The 25,256-nt window shown below is 47.1% G+C and overlaps 1 protein-coding gene across 7 annotated transcripts in view; it reads left to right on the top strand.

Annotated features, from left to right (window-relative positions):
* Positions 1-669: 669 nt before the first annotated feature.
* Positions 670-25,256, top strand: part of LOC109884997 (glutamate receptor 2-like) — a 70,617-nt gene continuing 46,030 nt past the window's right edge. For 2 of the 7 annotated variants that reach the window (XR_004207631.1, XM_031815983.1), the window contains exons 1-3: positions 672-1,073; positions 4,585-4,725; positions 16,864-17,103. Coding sequence is in view for 5 of the 7 variants with exons in the window: in XM_031815983.1 (XP_031671843.1) it covers positions 944-1,073; positions 4,585-4,725; positions 16,864-17,103 (511 nt within the window). In the remaining 2 variants the exon portion in view is untranslated. Of the gene's footprint in view, positions 1,074-4,584; positions 4,726-16,863; positions 17,104-25,256 lie in introns of all 7 variants that reach the window. The other 5 variants (XM_031815981.1, XM_031815985.1, XM_031815980.1 and 2 more) reach the window with 5 other exon arrangements.

Here is a 25,256-nt window from a genome sequence, read left to right as displayed (position 1 = left end):
ATCCTCTGAGCTGGTGGAAGAACAAGGCCTCTGTCTACCCACGGCTTACTAAAGTCATGACAGGGAGAGTCTGCATAGCGGCCACATCCGTTCCCTCTGAGAGGGTCTTCTCGAAAACGGGATAAATATTTACTGAGAGAAGAAACCGCTGCTGGTTTTAACATGGCAACAAAGAAGAGAGAAAAGAGGGACCAGTTTAATGTTTTAAGTGGGATGCTGCAGTTTTGCACATTGTTATTGCAGTATTCTATTATGCTGATTGTATTCGTTTTGAATTGTTACATTTCACTTTGTTTATATACATTACAACGTTTACATGTAAATGTTTAATAGCTTTCTTTTCCATTACAAACCAATGCATTTTTAAATATATTGTGGTTAAGGTAGAGTATGATTTCATTTAACAATTTAATTAGAATTGTTTTAACACCAATCATAGTCAAACTATCGCAAAGTGTTTGACTTGAGAAAATACAAAACATATGTTTTTTAAAGAGCCGTTTGGGAGCCAAAAGAGAGCTGAGCAGAACGATCCGGCTCACTGAAAAGAGCCGGAATGCCCATCAGTGATGTGGACTGTTGCCCCAACAACCTGACTCGGCTGCTCTCGGCTCTTTCCGTTCTCATCGGTATTCCGAAACTGTACGCGCGCTATCGACGATGAAAAGGCTCCAGCAGTGTTCGCGCGCCTCATAAAGAGAGAGAGAGACAGAGAGAGAGAGAGAGAGACAGAGAGAGCCAGAGATCCGCAGAGCTGGAGCGATCTTCCCACGACCGAACCGCTACAGGACCTGAGACCAGTGCATTAGACACGCAACCCCCTGCTGTGGGTTACCTCTGCTGTCCGGTAACCAGGTCGCCATGCTGACCGTCTGATTAGCCGTCTGTGTGCCTGGCTGGAGGAACTGACCGTTATTCGGTGTACTGGGCCGTTATTCAGTGGATGTATGTCGACGCCTCTCGGTATGAAATGTCTGAACTAACAACGATGAGGAATCTGCTGCTCGTGTTTCTCCTAACTGTCATCTGCTTGAGACGCGAGGCGCTCTGCGGTTCTCCCAGTGTTCAGATCGGTAGGTACATTCATATATATTACATATTGAAAATAAATTATTCATATAACATATAAATATATATATATATATTGCATTAGACAGTGGTCTATGTTGTCTCCGTGTACTGACACGTAGTGTGGTTATTAGCCTGCCTAACACTGGAGCGGTGGTTTCATCTGCATTACCCTGCATCTGAGATGGCGGGAGGGAGAAACGGGGGAGGAGGAAGAGAGGGAGAGGAGGGAGAGACAAGGGGGAGAAGGAGAGGGAAAGAGAGGAGAGCAAGAGGGAGATAATAATTAAGGAGAGAGTGAGTGATGGGGTATATATAAGCTATTGAGAAGGCAGAAGGGGTTCCAGGCCTGGTCTTTAAAACAGATTTAAAGATGCTATTATTAATGATCAGGTCTGCTTCCTGCTGCATTATCATGGACGACAGAACTGGGTATCATACCAGGCCTTGATTATTATTGGTATGATTATTATTATACAGTAACAGCAGTCAGGGATTCAAGGCCTGTTCCAGACAACCTCACAGTGACTTCTCATAGACTGATAGTTAAATAGGTCTGTTTCAGTTCAATATGTCGGTTTTAGTTCAATATATCTATTTCAATTAAATGTGTCTGTTCAGTTAAATGTGGATGGCCGTTTCAGTTCATTATGCATGGAAGTTTCAGTTCATTATGCATGGAAGTTTCAGTTCATTATGCATGGCCATTTCAGTTCATTATGCATGGAAGTTTGAGTTCATTATGCATGGAAGTTTCAGTTCATTATGCATGGAAGTTTCAGTTCATTATGCATGGCAGTTTCAGATCAATATGGCTGTTTCAGTTCAATATGGATAGCTGTTTCAGTTCAATATGGCAGTTTCAGTTCGATATGGCTGTTTGAGTTAGAAATGGAAGGTTGTTTCAGTTCAATATGGCTGTTTGAGTTATATATGGATAGCTGTTTCAGTTCAATATGGCAGTTTCAGTTCAATATGGATAGCTGTTTCAGTTCAATATGGCAGTTTCAGTTCAATATGGATAGCTGTTTCAGTTCAATATGGCAGTTTCAGTTCGATATGGCTGTTTGAGTTAGAAATGGAAGGTTGTTTCAGTTCAATATGGCAGTTTCAGTTCAATATGGAAGTTTCAGTTCATTATGCATGGAAGTTTCAGTTCATTATGCATGGAAGTTTCAGTTCATTATGCATGGCAGTTTCAGATCAATATGGCTGTTTCAGTTCAATATGGATAGCTGTTTCAGTTCAATATGGCAGTTTCAGTTCGATATGGCTGTTTGAGTTAGAAATGGAAGGTTGTTTCAGTTCAATATGGCTGTTTGAGTTATATATGGATAGCTGTTTCAGTTCAATATGGCAGTTTCAGTTCGATATGGCAGTTTCAGTTCGATATGGCAGTTTCAGTTAGAAATGGAAGGTTGTTTCAGTTCAATATGGCTGTTTGAGTTATATATGGATAGCTGTTTCAGTTCAATATGGCAGTTTCAGTTCAATATGGCAGTTTCAGTTCAATATGGCTATTTGAGTTGGATATGGGAGGCTGTTTTAGTTCAGGTTCAATAAGGATGGCTGATTCAGTTCAATATGGCTGTTTCAGTTAGATATGGGTGGCTGTTTCAGTTCAATATGGATGGCTGTTTCAGTTCAATATGGATGGCTGTTTCAGTTCAATATGGATGGCTGTTTCAGTTCAATAAGGATGGCTGTTTTAGTTCAATATGGCTGTTTCAGTTTAATATGGATGGCTGTTTCAGTTCAATATGGCTGTTTCAGTTCAATATGGATGGCTGTTTCAGTTCAATATGGCTGTTTGAGATAGATATGGAAGGCTGTTTCAGTTCAATATGGATGGCTGTTTCAGTTCAATATGGCTGTTTGAGATAGATATGGAAGGCTGTTTCAGTTCAATATGGATGGCTGTTTCAGTTCAATATGGATGGGTGTGTAGCTATGTAGACGTTCAACCAGATAATCATACTCCCTGGTTGCATCTCCAGCCATCATCATGTCCTGAGACTGAGACAGGTGATGGATAGGGATGTGTTTACATTGCACCATTTACAACCCATTTCCATGATCTCCAGCACCACCCCAACATCAACATACTGGATGTGAAAACACTTTCTATGTTTTGCAGAACAAACAGCTAGTAGATAAATGTTCCCAATGACATCATCTGAATACAGTTGTTACTTCATCTGGTGGGTTTCATCATGTGAACTCTGAGCAGGCAAAGTTGACTTTACATTGGATGGTTTACAGCCATATTGAACTGAAACTGCCAGTTCAATATGGCTGTTTCAGTTCAATATGGCTGTTTCAGTTCAATATGGCTGTTTCAGTTCAATATGGATGGTCATGGAAATATGAAGATGTTGATGCAGCTGAACATTCTCTCTGTTTAATACAGACAGAATCAGTGTTTCTAAAGAAGATCTCTGTTTAATACAGACAGAATCAGTGTTTCTAAAGAAGATCTCTGTTTAATACAGACAGAATCAGTGTTTCTAAAGAAGATCTCTGTTTAATACAGACAGAATCAGTGTTTCTAAAGAAGATCTCTGTTTAATACAGACAGAATCAGTGTTTCTAAAGAAGATCTCTGTTTAATACAGACAGAATCAGTGTTTCTAAAGAAGATCTCTGTTTAATACAGACAGAATCAGTGTTTCTAAAGAAGATCTCTGTTTAATACAGACAGAATCAGACTATTTCGTAACCAAGCCGTTCTGGGTAGACAACGTCAGAAAGTTGAACCACAGAAGACAGGGAAACAACATACAGAGTACTGCCAGACCGGCTAGATATCCAGCTAAACATTCTCCCAGAGTACTGCCAGACCAGCTAGATATCCAGCTAAACATTCTCCCAGAGTACTGCCAGACCAGCTAGATATCCAGCTAAACATTATCCCAGAGTACTGCCAGACCGGCTAGATAACCAGCTAAACATTCTCCCAGAGTACTGCCAGACCGGCTAGATAACCAGCTAAACATTCTCCCAGAGTACTGCCAGACCGGCTAGATAACCAGCTAAACATTCTCCCAGAGTACTGCCAGACCGGCTAGATAACCAGCTAAACATTCTCCCAGAGTACTGCCAGACCGGCTAGATAACCAGCTAAACATTCTCCCAGAGTACTACCAGACCGGCTAGATATCCAGCTAAACATTCTCCCAGAGTACTACCAGACCGGCTAGATAACCAGCTAAACATTCTCCCAGAGTACTGCCAGACTAGCTAGATAACCAGCTAAACATTATCCCAGAGTACTGCCAGACTAGCTAGATATCCAGCTAAACATTCTCCCAGAGTACTGCCAGACTACCTAGATAACCAGCCAAACATTCTCCTTGTGTGTGTGGGGGGGTTCTGTGTGTGTGTGTGTGTGTGTGTGTGTGTGTGTGTGTGTGTGTGTGTGTGTGTGTGTGTGTGTGTGTGTGTGTGTGTGTGTGTGTGTGTGTGTGTGTGTGTGTGTGTGTGTGTGTGTGTGTGTGTGTGTGTGTGTGTGTGTAGGAGGGCTGTTCCCACGCGGTGCTGATCAGGAGTATAGTGCGTTCCGGATTGGAATGGTCCAGTATGGAACCCAGGACTTCCGCCTCACTCCTCACATAGACAACCTGGAGGTTGCCAACAGCTTCGCTGTCACCAACTGCTGTGAGTAACACACACACACAGACACACACAGACACACACAGACACACATGTGCAGGGGAGTGAAGGGGTGGAGAGATGAGGGTACCCTGCATGATGCTTGGGGCAGTCCGCTGCCTGTTTGTAGGACGGTTGGTCAGAAGAGAGAGCAGGTCCAGCCTCTCCTCTAAGTTCTCTCTTACTTCTCACGCTGCTCTCACCTTACAGAGAACCAGCCAGGTCGTTCAAGATTGACCAAGAAATTGGACGTCTAGCCATGTCCCGAGGACATGGGGCATTGCTTTCAAAACCTGTCACTAGGGGGAAAAGTGAGCGCTATTACCATCAAGTATGCTGGGGTTTTGTGGGACTGAGTTGGTGGATGGATGTCCATCAGTGGAGGCTCCTCAGAGGAGGAAGGGGAGGACCATCCTACTCAGTGAATTTCATAAAAATAAAAATAGTGAAACATTAAAAAAGTTGTATTTTTTAGATAAAACTATACTGAATATATTCACATCACCAAATAATTTATTAGAACACACTGTTGTTTTGCAATGAAGGTCAACAGTAGCCTCACCAGTACTCTGTAGGGTAGCACCATGGTGTAGCTGGAGGACAGCTAGTGTCTGTCCTCCTCTGGGTACATTGACTTCAATACAAAACCTAAGAGGCTCATGGTTTTCACTCACTTCCATAGACTTACACAGTAATTATGACAACTTCCAGAGGACGTCCTCCAACCTATCAGAGCTCTTGCAGCATGAACTGACATGTTGTCCACCCAATCAAAGGATCAGAGTATGAATCTAGTACTGAAAGCATCTCTCTAGCAAAGAGAGAGAAAGACAATAGTTGAACAGTTTTTTACACATTCATTTATTCCTAAATGAAGGAGAAGCGAGAGAGACAGAGGAGATATATTTTGTAGTATATACAGTTGAAGTCGGAAGGTTACATACTGGCACGCCTTGGTTATCTTTGTTTTCTTTATTCTTTTGGTTAGGTCAGGGTGTGACACATACACCTTTGCCAAATACATTTAAACTCCGTTTTTCACAATTCCTGATATTTAATCCGAGTAAAATCCCCTGTCTTATGTCAGTTAGGATCACCACTTTATTTTAAGAATGTGAAATGTCAGAATAATAGTAGAGAGAATGATTTATTTCAGCTTTTATTTCTTTCATCACATTCCCAGTGGGTCAGAAGTTTACATACACTCAATTAGGGTCAAACGTTTCGGGTATCCTTCCACAAGCTTCCCACAATAAGTGGGAATTTCGGCCCATTCCTCCTGACAGAGCTGGTGTAACTGAGTCAGGTTTGTAGGCCTCCTTGCCCGCACATGCTTTTTCAGTTCTGCCCACAAATTTTCTGTAGGGTTGAGATCAGGGCTTTCTGATGGCCACCCCAATACCTTGACTTTGTTGTCCTTAAGCCATTTTGCTTCGGAAGTATGCTTGGGGTCATTGTCCATTTGGAAGACCCATTTGCGACCTAGCTTTAACTTCCTGACTGATGTCTTGAGATGTTGCTTCAATATATCCACATAATTTTCCTTTCCTCGTGATGCCATCTATTTTGTGAAGTGCACCAGTCACTCCTGCAGCGAAGCACCCCCACAACATGATGCTTCACGGTTGGGATGGTGTTCTTCGGCTTGCAAGCCCCCCCCCCCCTTTCCCCCCTTTTTCTCCAAACACAACGATGGTCATTAAGGCCAAACAGTTCAATTTGTATTTTTTTAGACCAGAGGACATTTCTCCAAAACCCTAACCTCCACTGAGCAGCCATTACGGACACAGGCTGTAAAACAGTGGTCACTAAGGTCATTAACCCTAACCATCACCCTAACCCTAACCTCCACTGAGCAGCCATTACGAACACAGGCTGTAAAACAGTGGTCACTAAGGTCATTAACCCTAACCATCACCCTAACCCTAACCTCCACTGATGTTCAGTGGTGTAAAATACTTAAGTGAAAATGTCAAAATGCTTGGAAGCACTACGTAATAATCTTCCTAAGGCTGGGGGGGGCAGTATTTTCCCGTCTGGACACACACACACACAGACACACCCTCACACACACACACACACACACACACACACACACACACACACACACACACACACACACACACACACACACACACACACACACACACACACACACACACACACACACACACACACACACACACACACACACACACATATACACACACACACACACACACCCTCACACACACACACCCTCACACACACACACCCTCACACACACACACACATACACACACACCCTCACACACACACACCCTCACACACAGACACACACACACCCTCACACACACACACACACACACACACACACACACACACACACACACACACACACACACACACACACACACACACACACACACACACACACACACACATATACACACACACACACACACACCCTCACACACACACACCCTCACACACACACACCCTCACACACACACACACATACACACACACACACACCCTCAGACACACACACCCTCACACACAGACACACACACACCCTCACACACACACACAGACACACACACACACACGCACACACAGACACACACACACACACGCACACACAGACACACAGACACACAGACACACACACACACACACACACACACACACACACACACACACACACACACACACACACACACACACACACACACACCACTCTACTCTGTGATCCACTCTACTCTACTCTGCTCTGTGCTCTACTCTACTCTGCTCTGTGATCTGCTCTGCTCTCCGCTCTACTCTGCTCTGTGATCCACTCTACTCTGCTCTGTGATTCACTCTACTCTGCTCTGCTCTGTGATCTACTCTACTCTGCTCTGTGATCTACTCTGCTCTGTGATCTACTCTACTCTGCTCTGTGCTCTACTCTGCTCTGGGATCCACTCTACTCTACTCTGTGATCCACTTTACTCTGCTCTGTGATCTACTCTGCTCTGTGCTCTACTCTGCTCTACTGTAATCTACTCTGCTCTATGCTCTGCTCTGCTCCATGCTACTCTGCTCTATTCTGCTCTGCTCTGCTCTACTCTGTGATCCACTCTACTCTGCGCACTATTCTACTCTGCTCTTGGCTCTACTCTGCGATATACTGTACTGTACTCTACACTACTCTACCGTACTATACTGTACTGTGCTCTACTCTTCTCTGTGATCTACTCTACTCTGCTCTGTGATCTACTCTACTCTACTCAGCTCTACTTATTCTGCTCGACTCTAAACTTCTCTACTCTACGCTCTGCTCTAATCTAATCTACTCGGCTCTACTTACTCTGCTCTACTCTAATCTACTATACTCTGCTCTGCTCAGCTCTGCTCTACTCTGTTTTACTCTACGCCCTACTCTGCTCTGGGATCTACTCTACCCTGCTGTGTTGTAGTCTGCTCTACTCTACTCACTCTGTGCTGTACTCTGCTCTGCTTTGCTCTACTCTACGCTGTGTTAGTTTGCTCTGTGCTCTACTCTGTCCTACTCTACGCTGCTGTACTCTACACTACTCTGTATTCTGCTCTACTCAAATCAACTCTGCTCTGCTTTATTCTGCTCTGCTCTACTCAGCTCTACTCTACTCTGTTCTACTCTGCTCCATACTCTACTCTGCTCTGTGCTCTACTCTGCTCTGTGCTCTACTCTGCTCTACTCTGCTCTGTGATCTACTCTGCTCTACTCTGCTATACTCTGCTCTACTCTGCTCTGTACTCTATTCTGCTCCATACTCTACTCTGCTCTACTCTGCTCTGTGCTCTATTCTGCTCCGTGCTCTACTCTGCTCTGTGCTCTACTCTTCTCTACTCTGCTCTGTGATCTACTCTGTTCTACTCTGCTCCGTGCTCTACTCTGCTCTACTCTGCTCTGTGCTCTATTCTGCTCTACTCTGCTCTGTGCTCTACTCTGCTCTACTCTGCTCTGTGCTTTACTCTGCTCTACTCTGCTCTGTGATCTACTCTGCTCTGTGCTCTATTCTGCTCCGTGCTCTACTCTGCTCTACTCTGCTCTGTGCTCTATTCTGCTCCGTGCTCTACTCTGCTCCGTGCTCTACTCTGCTCTACTCTGCTCTGTGCTCTATTCTGCTCCGTGCTCTACTCTGCTCTGTGCTTTACTCTGCTCTATTCTGCTCCATGCTCTACTCTGCTCCGTGCTCTACACTGCTCTACTCTGCTCCGTGCTCTATTCTGCTCCGTGCTCTATTCTGCTCCGTGCTCTATTCTGCTCCGTGCTCTACTCTACTCTGTCCTACTCTACGCTGCTGTACTCTACACTACTCTGTATTCTGCTCTACTCAAATCAACTCTGCTCTGCTTTATTCTGCTTTGCTCTACTCAGCTCTACTCTACTCTGTTCTACTCTGCTCCATACTCTACTCTGCTCTGTTCTCTACTCTGCTCTGTGCTCTACTCTGCTCTACTCTGCTATACTCTGCTCTACTCTGCTCTGTACTCTATTCTGCTCCGTACTCTACTCTGCTCTACTCTGCTCTGTGCTCTATTCTGCTCCGTGCTCTACTCTGCTCTGTGCTCTACTCTTCTCTACTCTGCTCTGTGATCTACTCTGTTCTACTCTGCTCCGTGCTCTACTCTGCTCTACTCTGCTCTGTGCTCTATTCTGCTCTACTCTGCTCTGTGCTCTACTCTGCTCTACTCTGCTCTGTGCTTTACTCTGCTCTACTCTGCTCTGTGCTTTACTCTGCTCTGTGCTCTATTCTGCTCCGTGCTCTACTCTGCTCTACTCTGCGCTCTATTCTGCTCCGTGCTCTACTCTGCTCCGTGCTCTACTCTGCTCTACTCTGCTCTGTGCTCTATTCTGCTCCGTGCTCTACTCTGCTCTGTGCTTTACTCTGCTCTATTCTGCTCCATGCTCTACTCTGCTCCATGCTCTACTCTGCTCCGTGCTCTACACTGCTCTATTCTGCTCCGTGCTCTACTCTGCTCCGTGCTCTATTCTGCTCCGTGCTCTATTCTGCTCCGTGCTCTACTCTGCTCCGTGCTCTACTCTGCTCTATTCTGCTCTGCTCTACTCTGCTCTACTCTGCTCTGTACTCTATTCTGCTCCGTGCTCTACTCTGCTCTACTCTGCTCTACTCTGCTCTGTACTCTATTCTGCTCTGTGCTCTACTCTGCTCTACTCTGCTCTGTGCTCTATTCTGCTCCGTGCTCTACTCTGCTCTGTGCTCTACTCTTCTCTACTCTGCTCTGTGATCTACTCTGTTCTACTGTGCTCCGCGCTCTACTCTGCTCTGTGCTCTATTCTGCTCTACTCTGCTCTGTGCTCTACTCTGCTCTACTCTGCTCTGTGCTTTACTCTGCTCTACTATGCTCTGTGCTCTACTCTGCTCTGTGCTCTATTCTGCTCCATGCTCTACTCTGCTCTGTGCTCTACTCTGCTCTATTCTGCTCCGTGCTCTACTCTGCTCTGTGCTCTATTCTGCTCCGTGCTCTACTCTGCTCCGTGCTCTACTCTGCTCTACTCTGCTCTGTGCTCTATTCTGCTCCGTGCTCTACTCTGCTCTGTGCTTTACTCTGCTCTATTCTGCTCCATGCTGTACTCTGCTCCGTGCTCTACACTGCTCTATTCTGCTCCGTGCTCTACTCTGCTCCGTGCTCTATTCTGCTCCGTGCTGTACTCTGCTCTATTCTGCTCCGTGCTCTACTCTGCTCTGTGCTTTACTCTGCTCTATTCTGCTCCATGCTCTACTCTGCTCCATGCTCTACTCTGCTCCGTGCTCTACACTGCTCTATTCTGCTCCGTGCTCTACTCTGCTCCGTGCTCTATTCTGCTCTGTGCTCTATTCTGCTCCGTGCTCTACTCTGCTCCGTGCTCTACTCTGCTCTATTCTGCTCTGCTCTACTCTGCTCTACTCTGCTCTGTACTCTATTCTGCTCCGTGCTCTACTCTGCTCTACTCTGCTCTGTGCTCTATTCTGCTCCATGCTCTACTCTGCTCTGTGCTCTACTCTTCTCTACTCTGCTCTGTGATCTACTCTGTTCAACTCTGCTCCGTGCTCTACTCTGCTCTACTCTGCTCTACTCTGCTCTGTACTCTATTCTGCTCTGTGCTCTACTCTGCTCTACTCTGCTCTGTGCTCTATTCTGCTCCGTGCTCTACTCTGCTCTGTGCTCTACTCTTCTCTACTCTGCTCTGTGATCTACTCTGTTCTACTGTGCTCCGCGCTCTACTCTGCTCTGTGCTCTATTCTGCTCTACTCTGCTCTGTGCTCTACTCTGCTCTACTCTGCTCTGTGCTTTACTCTGCTCTACTATGCTCTGTGCTCTACTCTGCTCTGTGCTCTATTCTGCTCCATGCTCTACTCTGCTCTGTGCTCTACTCTGCTCTATTCTGCTCCGTGCTCTACTCTGCTCTGTGCTCTATTCTGCTCCGTGCTCTACTCTGCTCCGTGCTCTACTCTGCTCTACTCTGCTCTGTGCTCTATTCTGCTCCGTGCTCTACTCTGCTCTGTGCTTTACTCTGCTCTATTCTGCGCCATGCTGTACTCTGCTCCGTGCTCTACACTGCTCTATTCTGCTCCGTGCTCTACTCTGCTCCGTGCTCTATTCTGCTCCGTGCTGTACTCTGCTCTATTCTGCTCCGTGCTCTACTCTGCTCCGTGCTCTACTCTGCTCTATTCTGCTCTGTGCTCTACTCTGCTCTACTCTGCTCCGTGCTCTACTCTGCTCTATTCTGCTCCGTGCTCTACTCTGCTCCGTGCTCTACTCTGCTCTACTCTGCTCCGTGCTCTACACTGCTCTACTCTGCTCCGTGCTCTATTCTGCTCCGTGCTCTATTCTGCTCCGTGCTCTATTCTGCTCCGTGCTCTACTCTACTCTGTCCTACTCTACGCTGCTGTACTCTACACTACTCTGTATTCTGCTCTACTCAAATCAACTCTGCTCTGCTTTATTCTGCTTTGCTCTACTCAGCTCTACTCTACTCTGTTCTACTCTGCTCCATACTCTACTCTGCTCTGTGCTCTATTCTGCTCCATGCTCTACTCTGCTCTGTGCTCTACTCTGCTCTATTCTGCTCCGTGCTCTACTCTGCTCTGTGCTCTATTCTGCTCCGTGCTCTACTCTGCTCCGTGCTCTACTCTGCTCTACTCTGCTCTGTGCTCTATTCTGCTCCGTGCTCTACTCTGCTCTGTGCTTTACTCTGCTCTATTCTGCTCCATGCTGTACTCTGCTCCGTGCTCTACACTGCTCTATTCTGCTCCGTGCTCTACTCTGCTCCGTGCTCTATTCTGCTCCGTGCTGTACTCTGCTCTATTCTGCTCCGTGCTCTACTCTGCTCCGTGCTCTACTCTGCTCTATTCTGCTCTGTGCTCTACTCTGCTCTACTCTGCTCCGTGCTCTACTCTGCTCTATTCTGCTCCGTGCTCTACTCTGCTCCGTGCTCTACTCTGCTCTACTCTGCTCCGTGCTCTACACTGCTCTACTCTGCTCCGTGCTCTATTCTGCTCCGTGCTCTATTCTGCTCCGTGCTCTATTCTGCTCCGTGCTCTACTCTACTCTGTCCTACTCTACGCTGCTGTACTCTACACTACTCTGTATTCTGCTCTACTCAAATCAACTCTGCTCTGCTTTATTCTGCTTTGCTCTACTCAGCTCTACTCTACTCTGTTCTACTCTGCTCCATACTCTACTCTGCTCTGTGCTCTACTCTGCTCTGTGCTCTACTCTGCTCTACTCTGCTCTGTGCTCTACTCTGCTCTACTCTGCTATACTCTGCTCTACTCTGCTCTGTACTCTATTCTGCTCCGTACTCTACTCTGCTCTACTCTGCTCTGTGCTCTATTCTGCTCCGTGCTCTACTCTGCTCTGTGCTCTACTCTTCTCTACTCTGCTCTGTGATCTACTCTGTTCTACTCTGCTCCGTGCTCTACTCTGCTCTACTCTGCTCTGTGCTCTATTCTGCTCTACTCTGCTCTGTGCTCTGCTCTGCTCTACTCTGCTCTGTGCTTTACTCTGCTCTACTCTGCTCTGTGCTTTACTCTGCTCTGTGCTCTATTCTGCTCCGTGCTCTACTCTGCTCTACTCTGCGCTCTATTCTGCTCCGTGCTCTACTCTGCTCCGTGCTCTACTCTGCTCTACTCTGCTCTGTGCTCTATTCTGCTCCGTGCTCTACTCTGCTCCGTGCTCTACTCTGCTCTATTCTGCTCCATGCTCTACTCTGCTCCATGCTCTACTCTGCTCCGTGCTCTACACTGCTCTATTCTGCTCCGTGCTCTACTCTGCTCCGTGCTCTATTCTGCTCCGTGCTCTATTCTGCTCCGTGCTCTACTCTGCTCCGTGCTCTACTCTGCTCTATTCTGCTCTGCTCTACTCTGCTCTACTCTGCTCTGTACTCTATTCTGCTCCGTGCTCTACTCTGCTCTACTCTGCTCTGTGCTCTATTCTGCTCCATGCTCTACTCTGCTCTGTGCTCTACTCTTCTCTACTCTGCTCTGTGATCTACTCTGTTCAACTCTGCTCCGTGCTCTACTCTGCTCTACTCTGCTCTACTCTGCTCTGTACTCTATTCTGCTCTGTGCTCTACTCTGCTCTACTCTGCTCTGTGCTCTACTCTGCTCTGTGCTCTACTCTTCTCTACTCTGCTCTGTGATCTACTCTGTTCTACTGTGCTCCGCGCTCTACTCTGCTCTGTGCTCTATTCTGCTCTACTCTGCTCTGTGCTCTACTCTGCTCTACTCTGCTCTGTGCTTTACTCTGCTCTACTCTGCTCTGTGCTCTACTCTGCTCTGTGCTCTATTCTGCTCCATGCTCTACTCTGCTCTGTGCTCTACTCTGCTCTATTCTGCTCCGTGCTCTACTCCGCTCTACTCTGCTCTGTGCTCTATTCTGCTCCGTGCTCTACTCTGCTCCGTGCTCTACTCTGCTCTACTCTGCTCTGTGCTCTATTCTGCTCCGTGCTCTACTCTGCTCTGTGCTTTACTCTGCTCTATTCTGCTCCATGCTGTACTCTGCTCCGTGCTCTACACTGCTCTATTCTGCTCCGTGCTCTACTCTGCACCGTGCTCTATTCTGCTCCGTGCTCTACTCTGCTCTATTCTGCTCCGTGCTCTACTCTGCTCCGTGCTCTACTCTGCTCTATTCTGCTCTGTGCTCTACTCTGCTCTACTCTGCTCCGTGCTCTACTCTGCTCTATTCTGCTCCGTGCTCTACTCTGCTCCGTGCTCTACTCTGCTCTACTCTGCTCCGTGCTCTACTCTGCTCTATTCTGCTCTGTGCTCTACTCTGTTCCGTGCTCTACTCTGCTCTACTCTGCTCCGTGCTCTACTCTGCTCTATTCTGCTCCGTGCTCTACTCTGTTCTACTCTGCTCCGTGCTCTACTCTGCTCTACTCTGCTCCGTGCTCTACTCTGCTCTATTCTGCTCCGTGCTCTACTCTGCTCCGTGCTCTACTCTGCTCTTTTCTGCTCCGTGCTCTACTCTGCTCTCTGCTCTACTCTCCTCTGTGCTCTACTCTGCTCTTTGCTCTACTATGCTCGGTGCCCTACTCTTCTCTACTCTGCTCTTTGCTCTACTATGCTCGGTGCCCTACTCTTCTCTACTCTGCTCTTTGCTCTACTATGCTCGGTGCCCTACTCTTCTCTACTCTGCTCTGTGATCTACTCTCCTCTGTGCCCTACTCTTCTCTACTCGGCTCTGTGCTCTACTTTGCTCTACTACAGTGTTGTAATGGAGACCAGGCCATGTCTGACTGATGCTCTACTACAGTGTTGTAATGGAGACCAGGCCATGTCTGACTGATGCTCTACTACAGTGTTGTAATGGAGAAAAGGAGAAGGCCGATGGAACAGCGGTTAGAATGGCTGACTGAGCCCCCCCCCCCCCCCCTCTCATATACACACACACCAACTAAAGCAGAGCCCTGCTTTCAGCCAATGCCTGCCTCTCTCTGCCTGCCTCTCTCGGCCAAGGAGCCTTAGTTAAAACTGGGACACAGCGAGACACACACAGCCAGCTCCCCCCCCCCCCCCCCCCCCCCACACACACAGTAACGTGTATTCCCTCAGTAATGCAACCATGTCGTCTCTCTCTCTCTCTGCTCAATGGCGTAAAAGCGGTGTGTGTCTCATGACAAAGCAGGAAGGTAACACAGGGACTGTTTTTCCTTTAGAGAATAAAGGAATCAGGGCGCTGAAGTAGGACAGCTAAATATACTCACACACACACACACACACACAGACACACACACACACAGACACACACACACACAGACACACACACAGACACACACACACACACAGACACACACAGACACACACACACACACACACACACACACACACACACACACACACACACACACACACACACACACACACACACACACACACAGACACAAAGACACTCACACACACACACACACACAGACAAACACACACACACACACACACAGACACACACACAGGTGTAGGGGCGCGGGCACACACACACCCTCTCAATCACAACCTCTAACAAACACACACAGGTACACACATACACTCAAAATAAACTGTTATTCATGACACCAATGTAAATGTAGCACGGTTAGCATGGTGCTAGTGGTAGGGTTAGCATGGTGCTAGTGATAGGGTTAGCATGGTGCTAGTGATAGGTTTAGCATGGTGCTAGTGATAGGGTTAGCATGGTGCTAGTGATAGGGTTAGCATGGTGCTAGTGATAGGATTAGCATGGTGCTAGTGATAGGGTTAGCATGGTGCTAGTGATAGGGTTAGCATGGTGCTAGTGATAGGATTAGCATGGTGCTAGTGATAGGGTTAGCATGGTGCTAGTGATAGGGTTAGCATGGTGCTAGTGATAGGGTTAGCATGGTGCTAGTGATAGGGTTAGCATGGTGCTAGTGATAGGGTTAGCATGGTGCTAGTGATAGGGTTAGCATGGTGCTAGTGATAGGTTTAGCATGGTGCTAGTGATAGGGTTAGCATGGTGCTAGTGATAGGGTTAGCATGGTGCTAGTGATAGGGTTCGCACGGTGCTAGTGATAGGTTTAGCATGGTGCTAGTGATAGGGTTAGCATGGTGCTAGTGATAGGGTTAGCATGGTGCTAGTGATAGGGTTAGCATGGTGCTAGTGATAGGGTTAGCACGGTGCTAGTGATAGGTTTAGCATGGTGCTAGTGGTAGGGTTAGCACGGTGCTAGTGATAGGGTTAGCACGGTGCTAGTGATAGGGTTAGCATGGTGCTAGTGATAGGTTTAGCATGGTGCTAGTGGTAGGGTTAGCACGGTGCTAGTGATAGGGTTAGCATGGTGCTAGTGGTAGGGTTAGCACGGTGCTAGTGATAGGTTTAGCATGGTGCTAGTGGTAGGGTTAGCATGGTGCTAGTGATAGGGTTAGCATGGTGCTAGTGATAGGGTTAGCATGGTGCTAGTGATAGGATTAGCATGGTGCTAGTGATAGGGTTAGCATGGTGCTAGTGATAGGTTTAGCATGGTGCTAGTGATAGGGTTAGCATGGTGCTAGTGATAGGGTTAGCATGGTGCTAGTGATAGGTTTAGCATGGTGCTAGTGATAGGGTTAGCATGGTGCTAGTGATAGGGTTAGCATGGTGCTAGTGATAGGTTTAGCATGGTGCTAGTGATAGGGTTAGCATGGTGCTAGTGATAGGGTTAGCATGGTGCTAGTGATAGGGTTAGCATGGTGCTAGTGATAGGGTTAGCATGGTGCTAGTGGTAGGATTAGCATGGTGCTAGTGATAGGGTTAGCATGGTGCTAGTGATAGGGTTAGCATGGTGCTAGTGATAGGGTTAGCATGGTGCTAGTGGTAGGATTAGCATGGTGCTAGTGATAGGTTTAGCATGGTGCTAGTGATAGGGTTAGCATGGTGCTAGTGATAGGGTTCGCACGGTGCTAGTGGTAGGGTTAGCATGGTGCTAGTGATAGGTTTAGCATGGTGCTAGTGGTAGGGTTAGCATGGTGCTAGTGATAGGTTTAGCATGGTGCTAGTGATAGGGTTAGCATGGTGCTGGTGGTAGGGTTAGCATGGTGCTAGTGGTAGGGTTAGCATGGAGCTAGAGATGGGATTAGCATGGTTCTAACCAACCCTCTCTCTCTCCCTCTCCCTCCCCTCCCCTCTCTCTCTCTGCAGTTTGTTCCCAGTTCTCCAGGGGTGTTTATGCCATCTTTGGTTTCTATGACAAGAAGAGTGTGAACACCATCACGTCTTTCTGTGAGACCCTCCACGTGTCCTTCATCACACCGTCCTTCCCTGCTGATGGACTCAATCAGTTTGTCCTTCAGATGAGACCCGACATCAAGGGACCTCTGGTCAGCTTAGTGGAGTATTACAAGTGGGACAAGTTCGCCTACCTCTATGACAGTGACAGGGGTGAGTCTGCTACCTATACATCTATTCATACAGGGCATTCAGAAAGTATTCAGACCCTTTGACTTTTTACACATTTTGTTACGGCTTATTATAAAATGGACTAAATTGGTTTTCCCCCCATCAAACTATACACAATACCCCATAATGACACAATACCCCATAATGACACAATACCCCATAATGACACAATACCCCATAATGACTCAATACCCCATAATGACACAACACCCCATAATGACACAATACCCCATAATCACACAATACCCCATAATGACACAATACCCCATAATGACACAACACCCCATAATGACACAATACCCCATAATGACTCAATACCCCATAATGACACAATACCCCATAATGACACAATACCCCATAATGACACAATACCCCATAATGACACAATACCCCATAATGACTCAATACCCCATAATGACACAATACCCCATAATGACACAATACCCCATAATGACACAATACCCCATAATGACACAATACCCCATAATGACACAATACCCCATAATGACACAACACCCCATAATGACACAATACCCCATAATGACACAATACCCCATAATGGCACAATACCCCATAATGACACAATACCCCATAATGACACAATACCCCATAATGACACAATACCCCATAATGACACAATACCCCATAATGTTTGCAAATTTATTACAAATACAAACTCAAATATCAGATGTACATAACTATTCAGACCGTTTACTCAGTACTTTGTTGAAGAACCTTTGGCAGCCTTGAGTCTCCTTGGGTATGATGCTATATAAGCAAATACACCTGTATTTGGGGAGTTACTCCCATTCTTCTCTGCAGATCCTCTCAAGCTCTGTCAGGTTGGATGGGGAGTGTCGCTGCACAGCTATTTTCAGGTCTCTCCAGAGATGTTAGATCGAGTTCTGGGCTCTGGCTGGGCCACTCAAGGACATTCAGAGACTTGTCCCGAAGCCACTCCTGCATTGTCTTGGCTGTGTGCTTAGGGTTGTTGTCCTGTTGGAAGTTGAACCATCACCCTAGTCTGAGGTCCTGAGCACTCTGGAGCAGGTTTTCATCAAGGATCTCTCTGTACTTGGCTCCGTTCATCTTTCCCTCGATCCTAACTAGTCTCCCAGTCCCTGCCACTGAAAAACATCCCCACAGCATGATGCTGCCACTGTAGGGATGGTGCCAGGTTTTCTCCAGACGTGACGCTTGGCATTCAGGCCAAAGAGTTCAATCTTGGTTTCATCAGACAAGAGAATCTTGTTTCTCACGGTCTGAGAGTCCTTTATCTCACACAACGGTAGTGGGTAGCCAGGCGGCCAGCTCTAGGAAGAGTCTTGGTGGTTCCAAACTTCTTCCATTTAAGAAAGATGGAGGCCAATGTGTTCTTGGGGACCTTCAATGCTGCAGAAATGTTTTGGTACCCTTCCCAAGATCTGTGCATCGACACAATCCTGTCTCGGAGCTCTACGGACGATTCCTTCGACCTCATGGCTTGGTTTTTGCTCTGACATGCACTGTCAACTGTGGTACCTTATATAGACAGGTGTGTGCCTTTCCAAATCATGTCCAATCAATGGAATTTACCACAGGTTGATTCCAATCCAGTTGTAGAAACATCTCAAGCATGATGGAAACAGGATGCACCTGAGCTCAATTTCGAGTCTGAGAGCAAAGGTTCTGGATACATATGTAAATCAGGTAAACCTGTTTTCACACATAAACAGAAGTTTACATACACAAAGCTGCCTTTAAACAGCTTGGAATATTCCAGACAATGATGTCATGGCTTTAGATGCTTCTGATAGGCTAATTGACATCATTTGAGTCAATTGGAGATGTATTTCAAGGCCTATCTTCAAACGCAGTACCTCTTTGCTTGACACCATGGGAAAATCCAAATAAATCAGCCAAGACCTCAGAAAAGAAATTGTAAACCTCCACAACTCTGGTTCATCCATGGGAGCAATTTCCAAACGCCTGAAGGTACCACGTTCATCTGTACAAACAATAGTACGCAAGTATAAACACCATAGGACCACGCAGCCGTCATACCGCTCAGGAAGGAGACGCGTTCTGTCTCCTAGAGATTAACGTATTTTGGTGCAAAAAGCACTTTTTTTAAACCTACAGGAGGGTATCTCCAGGAACAGGGTAGGAGTTAAAACCTACAGGAGGGTATCTCCAGGAACAGGGTTGGAGTTAAAACCTACAGTATGGTATCTCTCCAGGAACAGGGTTGGAGTTAAAACCTACAGGATGGTATCTCTCCAGGAACAGGGTTGGAGTTAAAACCTACAGGAGGGTATCTCCAGGAACAGGGTTGGAGTTAAAACCTACAGGAGGGTATCTCCAGGAACAGGGTTGGAGTTAAAACCTACAGGATGGTATCTCTCCAGGAACAGGGTTGGAGTTAAAACCTACAGGAGGGTATCTCCAGGAACAGGGTTGGAGTTAAAACCTACAGGAGGGTCTCTCTCCAGGAACAGGGTTGGAGTTTAACCTTACAGGAGGGTATCTCTCCAGGAACAGGGTTGGAGTTAAAGAGGGAGGGTGCAACTCAATATTATATATACATACCAACTCAGTGGCCTTGTGGTTAAAGTGTCTGCCCTGACATTGAAAGGTTGGGTGTTTGGTATGAATAGACTCTAAAAGTGACCTGATGCCTCTGCTTGGCACTCAGCATTAAGGAGATAGATAGGTGGTAAGGCCCTGAGGTAAACTAGCCTCCTGTCCAGGGGATGTACTGAGGAGATAGATAGGTGGTAAGGCCCTGAGGTAAACTAGCCTCCTGTCCAGGGGATGTACTGAGGAGATAGATAGGTGGTAAGGCCCTGAGGTAAATTAGCCTCCTGTCCAGGGGATGTACTGAGGAGATAGATAGGTGGTAAGGCCCTGAGATAAACTAGCCTCCTGTCCAGGGGATGTACTGAGGAGATAGATAGGTGGTAAGGCCCTGAGGTAAATTAGCCTCCTGTCCAGGGGGTGTCCTGTACATCAAGCTGTCTCACTACAGAAACAGGAGATAGACTAGTGTCCTGTCCAAGGGGTGTACTGGTACATCAAGCTGTCTCACTACAGAAACAGGAGATAGACTAGTGTCCTGTCCAGGGGGTGTCCTGTACATCAAGCTGTCTCACTACAGAAACAGGAGATAGACTAGTGTCCTGTCCAGGGGGTGTCCTGTACATCAAGCTGTCTCACTACAGAAACAGGATATAGACTAGTGTCCTGTCCAGGGGGTGTCCTGTACATCAAGCTGTCTCACTACAGAAACAGCAGATAGACTAGTGTCCTGTCCAGGGGGTGTCCTGTACATCAAGCTGTCTCACTACAGAAACAGGAGATAGACTAGTGTCCTGTCCAGGGGGTGTACTGGTACATCAAGCTGTCTCACTACAGAAACAGGAGATAGACTAGTGTCCTGTCCAGGGGGTGTCCTGTACATCAAGCTGTCTCACTACAGAAACAGGAGATAGACTAGTGTCCTGTCCAGGGGGTGTACTGGTACATCAAGCTGTCTCACTACAGAAACAGGAGATAGACTAGTGTCCTGTCCAGGTGGTGTCCTGTACATCAAGCTGTCTCACTACAGAAACAGGAGATAGACTAGTGTCCTGTCCAGGGGGTGTCCTGTACATCAAGCTGTCTCACTACAGAAACAGCAGATAGACTAGTGTCCTGTCCAGGGGGTGTCCTGTACATCAAGCTGTCTCACTACAGAAACAGGAGATAGACTAGTGTCCTGTCCAGGGGGTGTACTGGTACATCAAGCTGTCTCACTACAGAAACAGGAGATAGACTAGTGTCCTGTCCAGGGGGTGTCCTGTACATCAAGCTGTCTCACTACAGAAACAGGAGATAGACTAGTGTCCTGTCCAGGGGGTGTCCTGTACATCAAGCTGTCTCACTACAGAAACAGGAGATAGACTAGTGTCCTGTCCAGGGGGTGTCCTGTACATCAAGTACTGTACACCCCCTTTTGCCCTCACCACAGTCTCAATTCGTTGGGACATGGACTCTACAAAATGTTGTTCCACAGGGACGCATGTTGGCTCCAATGCTTCCTACAGTCTCCTCCAGTCTCCTACTGTCTCCTCCTAGACTCCTACAGAGTCCTACAGCGTCCTAGAGTCTCCTACTGTCTCCTCCTAGACTCCTACAGAGTCCTACAGCGTCCTAGAGTCTCCTACTGTCTCCTCCTAGACTCCTAAAGAATCCTACAGTCTCCTACAGTCTGCAACAGACTCCTGCAGTCTCCTACTGTCTCCTCCTAGACTCCTACAGTCTGATACAGTCTCCTAGACTCCTACAGTTTCCTACAGTCTCCTCCAGTCTCCTACAGTTTCCTACAGTCCTCTAGACTCATACAGTCTCCTCCAATCTCTTTCAGTCTCCTACCGTTTCCTACAGTTTCCTACAGTCTCCTAGACTCCTACAGTCTCATCCAGTCTTATCCAGTCTCCTACAGTCTCCTCCAGTCTCCTACAGTCTCCTCCAGTCTCCTTCAGTCTCATAGACTCCTACAGTCTCCTACAGTCTCCTACAGACAGTTTCCTCCAGTCTCCTAGACTCCTACAGTCCCCTACAGTCTCATACAGACAGTCTCCTCCAGTCTCCTAGACTCCTCCAGTCTCCTCCAGTCTCCTACAGACAGTCTCCTCCAGTCTCCTCCAGTCTCCTACAGACTCCTACAGTCTCCTCCAGTCTCCTACAGTCTCCTACAGTCTCCTACAGTCTCCTATACTCCTACAGTCTCCTACAGTCTCCTACAGACAGTCTCCTCCAGTCTCCTAGACTCCTCCAGTCTCCTCCAGTCTCCTACAGTGTCCTACAGACTCCTACAGTCTCCTCCAGTCTCCCAGACACCTACAGTCTCCTACAGACTCCTACAGTCTCCTCCAGTCTTCCAGACACCTACAGTTTCCTACAGTCTCCTAGACTCCTACAGTCTCCTCCAGTCTCCTAGACTCCTACAGTCTCCTCCAGTCTCCTACAGACAGTCTCCTCCAGTCTCCTCCAGTGTCCTACAGACTCCTACAGTCTCCTCCAGTCTCCCAGACACCTACAGTCTCCTACAGTCTCCTCCAGTCTCCCAGACACCTACAGTCTCCTAGACTCCTACAGTCTCCTACAGTCACCTACAGTTGTATCAAGTTAGCTGGATGTCCTTTGGATACACACAGGAAATTGTTGAGCATGGAAAACCCAGCAGCGTTGCAGTTCTTGACACAAATCGGTGCACCTGGCACCTACTACCATACTACTACCATACTACTACCATACTACTACCATACTACTACCATACTCCTACCATACTACTACCACACTCCTACCATACTACTACCATACTACTACCATACTACTACCATACTCCTACCATACTACTACCATACTACTACCATACTCCTACCATACTACTAACATGCTACTACCATACTACTACCATACTACTACCATACTACTACCATACTACTGCCATACTACTACCATACTCCTACCATACTACTACCATACTACTACCATGCTACTACCATACTACTACCATACTACTACCATACTCCTACCATACTACTACCATACTCCTACCATACTACTACCATACTACTACCATACTCCTACCATACTACTACCATACTACTACCATACTCCTACCATACTACTACCATGCTACTACCATACTACTACCATACTACTACCATACTACTACCATACTACTACCATACTCCTACCATACTACTACCATACTACTACCATACTACTACCATACTCCTACCATACTACCACCATACTCCTACCATACTACTACCATACTGCTACCATACTACTACCATACTACTACCATACTCCTACCATACTCCTACCATACTCCTACCATACTACTACCATACTACTACCATACTCCTACCATACTACTACCATACTCCTACCATACTACTACCATACTCCTACCATACTACTACCATACTACTACCATGCTACTACCATACTACTACCATACTCCTACCATACTACTACCATACTACTACCATACTACAACCATACTACAACCATACTACTACCATACTACTACCATACTCTGTTCAAAGGAACTTAAATATTTTGTTTTGCCCATTCGTCCTCTGAATGGCACAGTTACACAATCCATGTCTATTTCTAATGTCTGGTTTACTCAGTCAAACATACAGTATAGTGCAGACCTAACATTAAGGGGACTGTAGTATGGAGACTAGTCTATCTCCTTCTACACCTGCATTGCTTGCTGTTTGGGGTTTCAGGCTGCGTTTCTGTACAGCACTTCGTGACATCGGCTGATGTAAAAAGGGCTTTAAAATTATTTTTTTTAACCTTTATTTTACTAGGCAAGTCAGTTAAGAACAAATTCTTATTTTCAATGACAGCCGAGGAACAGTGAGTTAACTGCCTGTTCAGGGGCAGAACGACAGATTTGTACCTTGTCAGCTTGGGGAGTCGAACATGCAACCTTTCGGTTACTAGTCCAAAGCTCTAACCACTAGAGCGTTGTCGCCCCAAATAAATGTGATTGATTGATTGTCCTACATCTAGGACAGTGACAGGGGAGTCTGTTGATCAGATGTCCTGTGTCTGTAGACAGAATAGACACTAATAGAATAGATACTTTATTGGCCATTTGGTTAGAACAGAAATTAGTCTCATGCCTTTTTCCCAAAGCCCAGACACACATGTTGAGAAGCACAGGATAAGCTGCGGTGCAGTGCCCCTGGATGGAGAGCTATTATTACAGCCTTGATCAAGGGCACAACGGTAGTGGGTAGTAGTAGGGAGCCAGTTCAGGACACAACGGTAGTGGGTAGTAGTAGGGAGCCAGTTCAGGACACAACGGTAGTGGGTAGTAGTAGGGAGCCAGTTCAGGACACAACGGTAGTGGGTAGTAGTAGGGAGCCAGTTCAGGACACAACGGTAGTGGGTAGTAGTAGGGAGCCAGTTCAGGACACAACGGTAGTGGGTAGTAGTAGGGAGCCAGTTCAGGACACAACGGTAGTGGGTAGTAGTAGGGAGCCAGTTCAGGACACAACGGTAGTGGGTAGTAGTAGGGAGCCAGTTCAGGACACAACGGTAGTGGGTAGTAGTAGGGAGCCAGTTCAGGACACAACGGTAGTGGGTAGTAGTAGGGAGCCAGTTCAGGACACAACGGTAGTGGGTAGTAGTAGGGAGCCAGTTCAGGACACAACGGTAGTGGGTAGTAGTAGGGAGCCAGTTCAGGACACAACGGTAGTGGGTAGTAGTAGGGAGCCAGTTCAGGACACAACGTTAGTAGGTAGTAGTAGGGAGCCAGTTCAGGACACAACGGTAGTGGGTAGTAGTAGGGAGCCAGTTCAGGACACAACGGTAGTGGGTAGTAGTAGGGAGCCAGTTCAGGACACAACGGTAGTGGGTAGTAGTAGGGAGCCAGTTCAGGACACAACGGTAGTGGGTAGTAGTAGGGAGCCAGTTCAGGACACAACGGTAGTGGGTAGTAGTAGGGAGCCAGTTCAGTACACAACGGTAGTGGGTAGTAGTAGGGAGCCAGTTCAGGACACAACGGTAGTGGGTAGTAGTAGGGAGCCAGTTCAGGACACAACGGTAGTGGGTAGTAGTAGGGAGCCAGTTCAGGACACAACGGTAGTGGGTAGTAGTAGGGAGCCAGTTCAGGACACAACGGTAGTGGGTAGTAGTAGGGAGCCAGTTCAGGACACAACGTTAGTAGGTAGTAGTAGGGAGCCAGTTCAGGACACAACGGTAGTGGGTAGTAGTAGGGAGCCAGTTCAGGGCACAACGGTAGTGGGTAGTAGTAGGGAGCCAGTTCAGGACACAACGGTAGTGGGTAGTAGTAGGGAGCCAGTTCAGAACACAACGGTAGTGGGTAGTAGTAGGGAGCCAGTTCAGGACACAACGGTAGTGGGTAGTAGTAGGGAGCCAGTTCAGGACACAACGGTAGTGGGTAGTAGTAGGGAGCCAGTTCAGGACACAACGGTAGTGGGTAGTAGTAGGGAGCCAGTTCAGGACACAACGGTAGTGGGTAGTAGTAGGGAGCCAGTTCAGGACACAACGGTAGTGGGTAGTAGTAGGGAGCCAGTTCAGGACACAACGGTAGTGGGTAGTAGTAGGGAGCCAGTTCAGTA

The sequence above is a fragment of the Oncorhynchus kisutch genome, unplaced genomic scaffold (genome assembly GCF_002021735.2).
Source record: "Oncorhynchus kisutch isolate 150728-3 unplaced genomic scaffold, Okis_V2 scaffold719, whole genome shotgun sequence".
NCBI lineage: Eukaryota > Metazoa > Chordata > Actinopteri > Salmoniformes > Salmonidae > Oncorhynchus > Oncorhynchus kisutch.
This window is presented reverse-complemented; position numbering and strand designations above follow the sequence as displayed.